At 53.5% G+C, this 13,530-nt stretch overlaps 1 protein-coding gene across 3 annotated transcripts in view; it reads left to right on the top strand.

Moving 5' to 3' along the window:
- The first annotated feature begins 4,845 nt into the window (after positions 1-4,845).
- The window catches only part of RNF165 (ring finger protein 165), a 40,312-nt gene continuing 31,627 nt past the window's right edge, over positions 4,846-13,530 (top strand). Inside the window, exon 1 of one of the 3 annotated variants that reach the window (XM_040541490.1) lies at positions 4,846-5,124. In XM_040541490.1, the coding sequence (XP_040397424.1) occupies positions 5,064-5,124 (61 nt within the window). In that variant the 5' untranslated portion in view covers positions 4,846-5,063. The remainder of the gene's footprint in view (positions 5,125-13,530) is intronic. The other 2 variants (XM_040541488.1, XM_040541489.1) reach the window with 2 other exon arrangements.

Below are 13,530 nucleotides of genomic sequence, written 5' to 3'. Positions count from 1 at the left end.
ATGTTTCCAGCCAGATAGGGTAGTTTGATTTATTTCTGATGGTTTTTGTCACACGAGAAGGCTCTCCGTGGTGCGAGTGAGGAGAGCCATTTATCCATGTATTTTAAATAGCAAGATGGATAATAGAAGTCAGTTGGCTTTTCAGCCCCATTGAGTTCTTGGCTTCTGTGAAGCTTGAAAATGGGAATTTGGGGGCCAGGTTGTTGCCATGAACATGGATGCCAGACTGAGATTTTGGTTCATGCACATCACCAGCGAGAGAAGGGCATCGTAGTGTCTGGTGCAGATGTGGAAAGATGAGAGGCAATGTCCTCCCCGAACTCCTTTTTCTCCATCACCAAGAGATACCCAGAGTCCTTGAGCTTCAACACACACAGTACGTAAAGCCTAACATTTCTCTTTAGTCGCTCAGCACATCCCTCGTGGCTCAGGCCAGTTTGCTTTGTGGGAATTGTCATTCCTGGGGCTGTATGAGAATCGACAAAAGCTGCCCGAACAGCTCGCATTCTGTATTGTTTTCCACAGTGAAGTCATTGCAGTGCAGATTATTTTTTTGGCTGAGTTTTGTTTGTCTGCCTTAAAATGGGAAGTGAAAGGGTTTTACCGAACAAATTAGTTCTCGCCTTCCCTGGAGGATCCGCAAAGTGTGTCCTTTGCTGAGTGCTTCACCACCATTTGCTGAAGTACTATTTATTTTTTCCCTCTCCTTTTTAGGGTTGTAGCTTGTGAATGCCAGACGCTTTGCTTTCTCTCCCAAGCATTGCAGGGATGGAGCTGCAACTTCCCCTCTCTGCAGGGACAGGGGCAGCACTCCTGCAAAATACCTTTTTGTGTATAAAAACATCTTGTGTTTACTTCCAGCTTTGGTGCAAATAAGGTGACCGCTGTCCATTTATTGGAACTAAACAGTAGCTTACGGCTGGAAAAAGAAACAAATTAGAGCTCTCTGCAAAATTCATTTTTCATTACTGTACATGACGCAAATTGAATGCAGACATGGAGTCTGGCCGCTGCCTTTCACAGCGGGTTTCCTGCGCGTGGCTCTGACAAAATCCCATCTTGTACAGCTGAGGATCACATTTGTTTTATCCACTGATAGCTTTTGCCTGGCCCATGATCAAGGGCACCCAAACCTTTCCCACCTCCTTTCTGCCAGGTCCTTGTATGTCTGCATTAAGCCTAATGCCACCGAACCCCAGTGTCACGTCTCTCACTCCAGCTCATCCACTTCTTCCCCTACTGGCAGTGCTGCACAAGCCTGCCTGGTCAGCAGTTTTCAGCAGAAATCTCCAACTCCACACCAAGGTCACTCGTGAAAATACTGAAGTAGGGTGGTTTCAAAGCTGATCTCTCTAGAGGAGCCAACAGCTTGCGCAGCCACAGCTGAACCAGGCATCGGCTTCCTCAGAAACTCACCACAGGCAGATTTAATTACCTGCATCCTAAAATATCCTGATTGCTCCTGTCATTGCCACAATAGCCCCCTGGATCCCTGGCCTTTGGCAGCAAGGACCTCCATGGCCTTCCAAGGAAGCAGGGTGCCTTCAAAGACCCCAAAAAGGGGCTTTCACATCGGGGTGGTTGGGCTGGAGCGATGCTGGTAGGACCCTGATAGGAAACGTGTCGCTCTTGCAGTGTGTTACTCAAAGCTCATCTCACCTGGCACGGGATGTGACAGAGATCCATGATGGAGTAATTTTACTGCTTTTCCACATGATTACACTTCCCATTCGGGTCCATTTATTCCCACTCTCCTTGGACCACATGTGACAAAACCTCCAATAAAAACACCCCTGGCCGAGATGTGCCAGCTGCACGTCCCCAGCCGGGCGCCCCATATCTATTTTGGGACATCTCCCCAACACCCTCCTCCTGCCAGCACTCACAGCTCTTATGGGATCTGTTGTCTGCACAAAGAGCACAGGCGAAGCTCTCCAGGACACAGCGATGGGCTGGAAACCACCCCCTTCACTGGGCTCTCCTTCTCTTGGTCAGCAGCACGTCCCTGAGAAGATGTTCCCTCCTTGTTCCCATGCCTGAGAGCTGCGCTTCCAGGGTAGGGCACCCTAAGAAAGCTGTTTCGCACTTAAATAAAGCAGCGGTGAGGAGTAATGAATAGATTTGGGCAGGCAGGTAGGTCTTCTGAGTGGTCGGGGTTGGCTCTTGTGGGGGCTTGCTCAGCCCACGGGCACGGAAAGCTGGGAGCTTTGTGGGGATTGACCTGCCTTAGGGAAGTGCTTCTCTGAGTCCCTGAATGATGTTGGCCCATCATGACCCCAGACTGCTGAGGAACTGGTCATCTCCTGGTGTCACCGTGGAGGCCAAGGAAAGGACCACTATGGGCCTCAGAGAAACCCCAGGAGAGCCGCTCGGAGAGGGGCAGGGCTGGCATGGAGGGGCATCTCCTGAGGAGCCCCACGAGCAGAAGTGGCATCTTCAGTGTGGTGGAGTGGTGAGGACAAAACCTCAGCTCGGAAACGTGTTCCTGGTGGGGATGGTGTCCAGCAAGGAGCCCTGAGCGTTTCTACCTGCCCACAGCCATGTCTGGCCTGGGAAAAGCGGAACCAGCCGCAGGCTGGTGGGGCTGGGCGGAGGTTTGCTGTGGGACCCCGCGTACTGTGCAACCAGCCACCCAACCCGCCCGTAGCACCCAAAGCTGCCTTCTGGATCCTTGGTGTCTGCTTGCTTCGGAGGGGGTGCGAAGCTGCTCAAATGCTGCCGTGTTACTGAGATGGGAGTGGGTAACCAGATGCCTGCCCTTGAATTATTGAGGAGCTGTGGTGCGTGCCTTCAGGGCATCGCGAGTCACGGGATGGTGAATTGGGGTGGGCGGCGTGGTGCTGACACCAGCATGCTTCCAAGTCAAAGCCACAATAAATCCGGATGAAAAGAGGGGTGCTTGCAAAAGGCAGCTCGCGGCGTGTCTGGGACAAGGCTCGGCGTGTTGAAAATGCAGTTTGGGTCATCTCCATTGCAAGAGAACGTTCCTGGGGTACATCAGACCGTCCTCCACGCCCCGCGGAGAATCCAAGGACCTTTTCCGTGTCCGGGAAGCATCAATGAGATGCTGCTGTGGTGGTCTCCGGCCATTAAAACCCATCCTGCTGCCGTATGACTGGCTCCTTGCTCTCTCTTCCAGGCCTTCGTTAAGAGGAAGAATGAGGGTAACTTTCACAGCAGGCCAACCTGGGCATTGCACAAGGCAGGGAGCACGCTTGCCAGGGTGGCTGAGCTCCCCAGAAGGCAGAAAATGCTTTATTTATTAAAGTGCTTCACAGGCCGGTTAGCAGCGGTTTTTAATACAGTTTGGCCACCGACATTTTAGCTCGGAAAATCCGGTCTGGAAGCAGCCGGTGGAAGGCACTAGATGGCACCAGAGCCGGAGGCACGGGCTGCTGCCGCATCCTGCACTCTATCCCCAGGAGCAGGGGACAGTGCTCCAAAAATCACGCCAAAGGGGCTGGTGGGTGTGAAAGCATCCCGAGCATCGACAGGGCTGCCCGGCTGGGTTCGCACCTGGCTGCAGCATCCCAGCTACAGCAAGAGCGAGCCCGTCGGGATTTACCCACAGCCGCACAAATACTGGGTGTAAATGCCACCTTGCAGCACTTGTGTACGTCCTGAGGCGAGCTTTGACGAAAATGGTCACATTTAACCGCTGAGCACACCCAAATATAAGAAGAAATTAAGGAAATGGCAAAATAAGTGTGAATTTAGTTGAGTGTAAGCCACAAACAAAGCCCTGGCGTGACCCAGGAGTCAAAGCCTGGCTGGGGCTCCCATTGCTCCGAGCCAGGCTGTGGTGTCGCGGCCCCACCACCTCTCCCTGTAGGATTTCCTCTTGATCACCACCCTCCAAGCCCAGCAGGGCATTTCCCCCCCCAGCAAGGACTTGAGAGCCCCGAAACCCCAGCAGCGTGCCATCAGGTGTGCTGGTGGCGTGGACACCACATCTTCCCGTCTGCAACACGATGGCAATGCCGCTGCGGGTGCGAGATGTCCTCCTGGAGCACGCTGTGGCTTCAAAATTTCTGGGGAAAAAAAATAAAATTAAACAATACATTAAATGTATATATGTGTGTGTGTATGTGCGTGTATGTGTTCACCAGGGCTTTTCTGCTATTGTGGTGAAGGTCTGCAAGGAAAAGCCAGGTTCGAATGATGTTGGCATGCAGGGTTTTGAGCTGGCTGATCCCACTCCCGTGTCCTGGAGGGTTTCACCCCTATTTTTGTGGAGAAGGCAAAAGCTCAGCGCCATGCCGTCCCTGCTGGAGGACAACTTGGGGCCAGCGTTTGGGGACACCCCGAGACGGGGCTGCTGGGACCCCAGGGGGTGCCTGTAGGTGCAAGCTTCGAGTGTGAAGGCAGGTGGGAACCGAGGCCTATTTTAGTAATTTTAATGTTAATGCTGACCAGTGGTGTTGGGGACTGGGTTCCTGTGTGTGTGTGTGTGTGTATGCGCCACAGCCCCAGCCCCCTCCACCAGCTGCCACCCAAGCAGTTGGCTTTGGGGCAGCTGGCAGAAACGGGCGGAAAGCGTCGGTTTTTGCTTATTTATTTATTTATTTATTTATTTATTTATTTCCCATTCTCCAGTTACGCTGCGGGGATAAACGGGGCAGATTTGTGACCGGCGGCCTCCGGGTGCCACAGGATGGGGATTAAAACTGGGATGGGGCCACGCTGCCGCCTCCTCCCTCCCACCCCTCAGCCACACCGTGCGCGTGCCCGCGCCCCCTCCTCCCCCTCCCCCGCCCCCCCCCCCCCCTCTCCTCAGGGGGCGTGTACGCGCGGGCCCGCGCCTCGCTGCCATTGGCGGCGGCCGCCTTTGTGTGTGCGTGCGCGCGCGGGCGGGGAGCGCGGCCCGGCCGCCGCCGCCGCCGCTGCTGCCGCCGCCGCCGCCGCTGCCGCCGCCGCCGCCGCCGCCGCCGCAGCCGCCGCTGCTGCTGCTGCTGCTCCCGCTGCAGCCGCAGCCGCCGCCGCGGGAAAAGGGGCCGGCGGGAAGCGGGGGAGCTGGAGCCGCTGGGGCCGGGGCCTGGGCCGCGCGCCGCCCCGCGCGCAGCATGGTCCTGGTGCACGTCGGCTACCTGGTGCTGCCCGTCTTCGGCTCCGTGCGCAACAGAGGTACCGCCACGCCGCGACGGGGCCGCGGGTTCGCGTCCCGGGGCCGCCCGAACCGTGGGGGGGAGGGGGGCTGCTCCGCGCCCCTTCCGCACCACCCCGGCCCTAACCCACCCCCCCGAGCCCCAGCCGGGCCCCCACGCCCCCCAATTCCCTATATTCTTTTGTTCCCCCCCCCCCCCCCCCAACATCCCGCTTGTCCTCCCCCCGCCTGCGCTTCCATAGATCCATCCCCCTTAATTTTTATTATTATTATTTTTTATAGATACCGATTTCCGTTTGTTTTCGTTCTGTTATTTAATTCACCTTCCCTCCCCCCCTACCCCTCCCCGCTCCCCCGCCCCCAGCGGCCACCCCCGCCATCTGTGCCCCCATCCTGTGCGGCTGAGGACATGGCACTGTAAATCCCTGCCCCGGGGATTCCTTTTGCTGGGGTTCTGGGGGGGCTTGCAGGGGGGTCCCGCTGCCAAAAGCACGAAAAAATTTAAAAAAAAAAAAAATCCCCCCCCCCCCCAGATAAAAAAAAAAAAAAAAATAATGGCGAGAGGGCATCCACAATTCGGTCCGATCCGTAGCATCCCAAATAAAAGGGGGGTGGGATGGCAATCGGGGACCCCCCCTAAAATAAAGCCCGATTTCAGCCCCCCCACCCCTACACACACCCGACCAGCAAAATGGATTTCCATCAACCAGGGATAACATTATTTTCTGCTGTGCTGAATTACTTCCTGTTCTTATTTTGTGGGTAATTTTCTGTACCGAATACCCTTTGGTTGTGTATCTCCACCTTTTTTCTTGTACTAAAACTAAAGCATGGTCTGTATTTTTTTACATTACCTAGTTTCTGATGTAAATCTCTCTGTAGAGACATACCCTGCTGAAATGTAATGTGCTGTAGCCTATACATCTGCTCAGTGTACGCTGCTTTTGTTCTGTTGCCCTTCCATAGCATGGTGGGCCTTGCCTTTTTGTATTGTGTGCATGATGACATTGTTACACACGATTCCACTAATACTAATATACGATCTCTCAATAAAGAAACTAGTTTTCCTATATTAACCTAGTGTGCTTTTTCTATTGCTGTTTTCCCATTTATTGTCGTATCCTGCTGTTTAGATTTTTTCCTTGCTTTCCCTCCCCCCCCCCCCCCCCCATCATGAGGTCTGAGTGAGTGGATTTCTCCCTGGCGCACATATGGGGGCTTTTTAACATAGATACATTTTTTTTTCCCCATCCCATATCAACCCTCAGCATTACTCTGTGTATACATTGCTCCCGCAATGCACGCTCTGTGCTGCCAGTGTGCCGATGCAGAATCCTGCCTGACAACGGAATAGCCAAAAAAAAAACTGAAAAATCAGAAATCCAAGCTATTAATCAGAAAAGATAGGTAATTAATCAAGGGTCTGCCACTGATTTTATCCTAGTGATGTTACACCTTCCTTACCAGACTGGTGCAAAACTGAGGGACGGCCTCCGGATGGTGGGGGAGTTCTCTCCTTTAACTCTGATTAACAAGAGGTGAATGGCCCTGGGAAATAAAAATCCCCCCTGCCCGTGGCCCTATATCTGAGTACGGATGCGTGCTTGCCATCTGCCAGGCGAGAAGTCGCCGTGCCTTGGTCCCAGGGCTGTAAATATCCCCGCCAGGTCCCTAAAACCGTCCCGGCTGCTGCTGCCCTGGCTGCCTCTTTCTGCTCCGGGCCCTCCATCTTCTGACGCCTGCTGTGGTCACGGAGTCGGCCTCCGGCCTCGTGAGGAGTCACCAGGAGCCATAAAATCTGCCCCAGACCTGCAGAAGGGTCCTGTAAAACCTTCAAATTTTGGTTGTAGGGTGGTGACCGGGTGCCAGGACCAGCAGGAGAAGGGCTGGGGCGCGGGGGGACATTGTCCGAGCGGCGCCCTGAGGAGACGGGGAGCCACAGGGCCTGGGTGCTCATCCTTAACCAGGGGGAAGGTGGATTTCGGCAGCTCGGTGGCTCCCACCGCTGAAATCCCCTTGCCACCGTCCCTACAGAGCTGCACTAGCAAGCCAAACAAAAGCAAGCGGTCCGAGGCGCCCGCCCGGCCTCCCCCAGCACCCCTCCGGGAGCCGCATCATTCTGCAAGGCCGTGCCTTTCCACCTCCCTCCTGGCTTTTCCCTCAGATTTTTTTTTTTTTGTTGTTCATTTTTTTTTCGTTTGTTTGTTTTCTGTTCCGTTTTTGAGTTAACGACCTCCTCCTCCATACTTCCTTCTCCGTGTATCTCGATGCCTGTTGGGCCATCCTGTCCCCCGTGCGAGCGGCAGCGGGCCCCCCTGGATGCAGTGTGTGCCGTGCCCCTTTGTTCTCGCTCCATCCTCGCCCCGGGCCAGCGCTGAGCTCCGCGACACATGTCCCCGCGCACACCCCGAGGAGGGAGGCTGTGCTTCTCGCTTGCATGAAGGGAGACGTGCATGCCTGTTGGGGCTGATCATTTTCCGATGTGACCTTTTTTTTTTTTTTTTCCCTCCTTATCTTTTTATTTTTTTCATTCGTTTGTTCCGATTACTCAAGCCGCCCCCCCACCCCACGTGAAACGACGAGAGTTTTGGTTACGGTGTAAAGCAACAGCAAAAAAATGAACACCCCCCCCACCCCACCCTGCCCCAGAATCCCGACACGGATAAACCCTTTTCCCCCCCGAACCCGTGGGTGGCTGCATCCCCTGAGGTCTTACCCTACAAAGTGGTGCTGGTACAGAGCAAAACGGGGCGGTCAGTATGCTCTTTAACCATACCTCAGTAATCTGGTAATAAAAAGCTGCTGGGTTAATGGCAACATATCCTAAGCAATTTATCATTCCCATCATATTTTGACCTGTCTTGTTAGAAACACATTCATAGGAGAGGAAACATTTCCCCCCCTCCACCTCCCAGCGTTATTAGTCAGTAACCAGCGGGCTTCCGTGGCTCATAATCCATCAAACACATCTGCACTTTAACGACTTAATTCCTTTGACACCCTGAGTCTCAGAAAGCCACCTGGACAGAGAAAATAATCTTTTTTTTTTTATTTTAGCATCCACGGGCTGAGGAAAGCCCAGACAGATCCCGTGCTGGTGCTGCTGTGGGTGTGGAGGCACACGCAGCGCTTCTGTCCCTCCAGCACCAACCCCAGCCCGCGGGCTGCTCTAAATAACCTCTTTCTGTAACAGGGAGAAGGATAATCCCGAACACGGACAAAACTGGCTCTGAGATTGGTTTATGTAAGGGTTGTGTAAAGGTCTTAAACACATCTGCGGGAATTTAATAACCGTGCTGCCAAATGGGAGCCGGACCCATCTGGGTCTTGCACAGGGCTCATTTTTAAGGAAAAGGTAAAGGGATGGCGGTCACATTTTGCCGTTCCTCATTTGGGGAATAATCAGCAAAGTCTGGTGAGCGTTGATGTGGACTTACCGTGCTGCGTGTGGATCCGGCCCCGTGGAGGTGTGTTATTTGAGAAGCGGTGAGTTTGTGCCCAAGTGAAAGAGCAAACGTGGCTGGGATGGGAAGGGGGGTCCCAAAATCCCTCCCGGGGGCCCTTCAGTCCCAGTGCTTGGCCACCAAAACCCGGCCCCGGGGCGTGTGTTTTGGGGGAGAGCGGGACCCCGAAACACCCACCTGCAGGCTCGGTCGCCGCCTCCACGAGCCGCCTGGAAGGAGCTCCATGGAGTAAGTGTGAGCTTGATTATTTTTGGAGGGGGGTGAGATTTTGGGGGGGGAAACGTCTGGAAGTGCAGAGGTGGGGGGGCGTTGCAGGTCTCCTATGCCTAGATCAACCTCAGCATCTTTAATCCCCAAGAGCAGGGCTGGCTTTGCAACCGGGGGAGTCGTGACGGCACTGCCAAGCGTCGGGACCCTTGGGAATACCACGGGATTTGGGTGGTTTTACAAAACCCGCAGCTCCTGGAGTCAAGCGATTAGACCAGGCTTTGCTTTCCTGTTAAACAGGGGTCTCTGAAGTAAAGCTTCAAAACACTGCTTCCTGCAAGCTCCCTGCTTGAAGTCCAGGAGTTTGGGCCACATGGGGTTTGGGATGGAGAAGTGCAAAGCATAGTTTTTGAGCACGATGGCTGCGGTGGGCTCGGTGCAGGGACAAACACCCGGTGGTGAAAATGTTCATTTTCTCCCGTTCTTGGTTCAGTTTGGGTCAATCTGCGGTGGGGCTGGGCACAGGGGCCACAGTTCCCCTGGCTGCCCACACAGGACCCCATGGAGGGCCCTAATTAGTCCTTCTTTGGTCTCATCTTACTGCTAAACCTTCTTAGGGTGAAACTCAGGTCTTTTGGGAACTGTTTAGCACTCCCTCTGACACGGCAGAGCCCCACATTGTGCTGGAGCGCTCAGGTCTGCAGAGCTCAGGGCAGGCAGCACTCAGTGAGATCAAACTCACTTCTGCTCTGGGTCCCCTCTGCTTAACCCTTTCTGCTCCCCCTCTCCTAATTTTGCAGTCTCCAGGACCTTTTCTCACCCATTTTCCTGCCTGCTGGTCCTTTGCATTTCACAGCCCGAGCAGTGGCTGGGTTGTGCCGCTGGGCACGTGCATTGGATCTCTCTTGGTAAGTGTCCTTAATCGTGTTTGTTTTCTCTCCCTTCATTTAAACGTTCATGCAGGAAAGTCATATGCTCATGGCTTGTAGCTTCTTAATGAAAATTAGGGTTTTGGTTTGGGTGGATAAGCTGAGCAGGGTCCGCAGCAAAGCTGGAAGCAGTGAAGATGCAGTTATGGGGAGAGGCAATTTGGGGCACGTTGGTGGGCTCTGACCCCCCCGATGTGAGGATGCGCATGTGGGGAGATGTTCCTAAGAGGATTTTGGTGGCTTGGAGAATAACCTGGATGTCTCCATGAATAACTGAGGGAACACAACTTTGCATGTGCCAGCATGCACAAAAATCCTGGTGCTTTCTGGAGGAGGTCTCCCCCTGAGGGAGAAGTTGGAGGTGATGGCTCTGCCACCGTGTCCCCGTCCTCCTCCCTACCTGGAGGTGACACCCGAGGAGTGGATGTGGGGGAGATCTGGGTACCCCTGTGCAGCAGACCACTCAAAAGAGATGAAATCCATCATTTCAGGGAGAGGAGAGCATCTTCCCTTACAAAGGACCATCAGCCCTGCAATGCTTGGCACCAGTAGACATTGATTTCAGGTGATGAGCTTGGCCGGCTGCTTTGGTTTCAGATGGGTTTTGGCAAACGTTTCTCCCTCTGTGACCTAACTGAAGCCTGGGGTTTTCTTCTCTGCTTCGAAGAAACTGCTCTGCACAGTTCAGAAGGCACCGAGCAGGAACCCTGCTGTCCAGCAAAAGGCTCCTTTGAATTTATTGCTTCTGGGGATGGCTCACCTTGGGGTGATGTTTTTGGGGACTATCAGCTCTGATGGTGCTGCTGCCCATTGCTCATTTTCATTGGAGGGCTCTGGCGATGCTGTGGAGCTGTTATCGTGTGTCTCTCTTCCATGAACTGTGCAAGGAGCAGGCATTTCCCTGAAAGTGGAGAAAACCAGGCAATGGTTTCTTGTGGGACATGGCATTTCTTTGAAGGGCCCTCAAGGAGGACTCTTGGAGCTGGACAAAGCTGATGGTGGCTCTGGTGTCCAGGCACCCAAGGCTGGCTTCGAGTTAGGAGCTGCTCCAAAAAACTGCTCTCATCTTCTCCAGGCTTGGGGAATCTCCAAAAGACATCCAGAAACAGAGTGCCCCGTGCTTCTGCCGTGCTGTGGCAGCTCCCCGTGCTGGGCTCCTCCCGTGGGGTTCTCTGGGCTTCCTCATCCACCTTCTGGGGGCATCCAGCTCTTCCTCTGTTGCACTGCGAGCTCAAACACGGATATATCCAAAGGGATCTGGGTGGTTTTGGGAGCTATGGATGTGTTAGGAGCCACCACTCGTGAGCACCCCAACCTGTTTCCATGATATTCCTGCTTATACGCTGGGCATCTACAGAAAAAAGGAGGCTTTCTCCTGGTTTTGTTTGCTTGTTTGCATGTTTGTTTTGCTGGTGGGGTGGTGCCCATTCTTGTGCAACCCTGCAGTGTTGGATGGGATCTCGTTCGTCTGTGCCCTTGGGGCATGGGGGGACGTTTGTCTGCTCCATTCAGACCATTTGTTGGCAGCCGGTGGGAGCTGAGACTTGGTGGGAGCTGAGACTTGAACGGGCTCAGCTGTGAGCCCCAGACCTCAGTGAGGAGAAGCTGGAGCTGGAAACGAGTGTTGGGTTGGTGGTGAAGGTGCTAGGACACGGGATCTGGCTTTAAAGGTCTGAACGTGCTGATACGTGCATAAATCCAAAATTACCCCTCAACCTTTAAAGCAGTTGCTTGGGGTTTTAGTGGGATGAGTAAGATGAGAATCTAGTTTCAGGTGTTAAAAAATAATTGGCAGCAAACTGGCCCCAGCCTAATTATTTTGTTTTCATGTGAGTTTGGCAATCTTTGCAAGACTATCGGCACGTTTTCAAAAATCATCTGACATTTGCTGGCGAATTTGAGCAAAGGAGTCCAGGAAGGAGCTTTTTAAACCTCAGGCAGTGTCTGAAGGTACTGGAGATGCTGGTGCTCGAGGAGAAGTGTCCATGGAGCCTGGCACCTTCTGTGTCCCCCGGGTGGCAGATGCCACGTCTACAACGTGCCCGGTGGGAAGGGAGCTGTAAATCCCGCGCCCATCGCCACGCTTCTTGTTGTTGTTGTTGCTAAATCCACATTTCTCTTTCTTCTAGCCTGGCCTTTAATATTAATACCTTAATTTCATTTATAAATGCACTTATCAGCTTTCATTAGTCATCCCATTAATGATCCCCGGCAAGAAATTTGTCACTTGACGTCAAAAGGCAGATTAAGGGACTTGTGGAGCCTTGGGAAGCGGCTTCACTCCGCACCGGCACGACAGCGGCTGGCATCTGAGGCTAATACTATGTATAATTTGCATCTGCTGCTCGGGGGATGAGTGATTATTCTATATATTTAGCCGAAAACAAGAGAGTTTCTCGGTCATGAATGGTGCTACATTTCCCCCAAACTCTGCAGCGCTGTGAATCACCGGCCTGTTAGCATCATGCTGCTGTGGTCAGCCCTGAGGGGACGGATCCTGACAGCTCGCCGCCCCAGGGGGGTGCTTTACTGCAGCAGCAGCTAATTGGAATTAAGAAGCTCCCTCCGTGCTCGGAGCTGGAAGGGACTGGGAGAGGATTAAGATTTGCGTGGCCAAAATCAGGCGTCTTTGGTCTCTGCTCCTACCGGTGGGATGTGAGGGTGTTGGTAGGGTTTGGAGATGGGTGTCTTGGGGTGTGAGAATGGGGGGAAAAATGCAAATTTTGCTCAAAGCATCTGGAAGAGAGCAGGGTTTTGGACTGGAAATCGATGAGATACAGCATCCCCCGGCGCTGGTCTGTTCGGGGCCATTGTGATGAGGCATTTTAGATGCTAGGAGCTGGCACGTTGGGAAACCCTTATCTTGTCCAATCATTATTTGTGATATCCCACAGATCTCCAGGGGCCGAGATAAGGAACGAAGCAGCTTTCTGCACAGAAACAGCATGACATGAGCGGGCTTGGAAGCCCGAAGAACACGTTTTTTAATAGTTATTTTCTCAGTTGCTTGCAATCCTATGAGAAAAGGACCAGACAGAGGAGGTGCTGGGTCTGCACGCGTGCGACCCGAGCTCAGCACCCCAATTATAGCCGTGCAGGCTGGTTTTGCTCAGCCCTCATTGACCTGAATGGGAATTTCTGCGTTAACGGGGGATAATGGTGTATTGTGTTCTCTGGGAAGAGCCCTGCGGCCACAACAAACCTGGTGTGGGGCTTTTTGATCACTGGCTCGGGTGGGAAACGACAGCATGGGCCAGCCTGGGTGGGCAGGAGGCGGCTGGAGGATGGGGGACAAGGGGGCACAGAGCCCCTCAACCCAAAATCTGCAAGGGATGAAGGGTGACCAACAGAAGAGCTTTCTGCTCTTACTAAAGCAGCAGCACGCCCATCACCCGTCCTTGCTCAATCTCAGCTCTTTGGCTCCTTCCTGCGTTAAATTCACTGCTGGGGGCTGGACGTGTGGCTCTGAGGTTGCTCTGTGGAGCTGTGGGCTGAACACCAGCAGCTCACCAGCAGTGCAGGGAGAGGCGTATTGCATGGGGACTGCCCCCCCGGGTGAGGGGTGTCGAGTCCCAGTGGGTGCTATGTGACAACAGGTCTGGTTTTGATGATGATGATGATTTCCCGGTCCACTGGCTGAAAACTTATTTTCCTGGCTTTATATCCTTTTTGATTTTTTTCAGAAAAATGACAGGAAAAGGGCTTTTAAATGTTTCATTTGAGCTGAGACGAGACGGGCCACAGCCCCAGAGGTGAAGTGTCTTACAGCAAGGAATAAAACAGCATCACCTGGAAGCAGAGAATAAAACCGTTGCATTGCGGTCCT

This window comes from Cygnus olor, chromosome Z (genome assembly GCF_009769625.2).
Source record: "Cygnus olor isolate bCygOlo1 chromosome Z, bCygOlo1.pri.v2, whole genome shotgun sequence".
In the NCBI taxonomy this organism is placed as follows: Eukaryota; Metazoa; Chordata; class Aves; order Anseriformes; family Anatidae; genus Cygnus; species Cygnus olor.
This window is presented reverse-complemented; position numbering and strand designations above follow the sequence as displayed.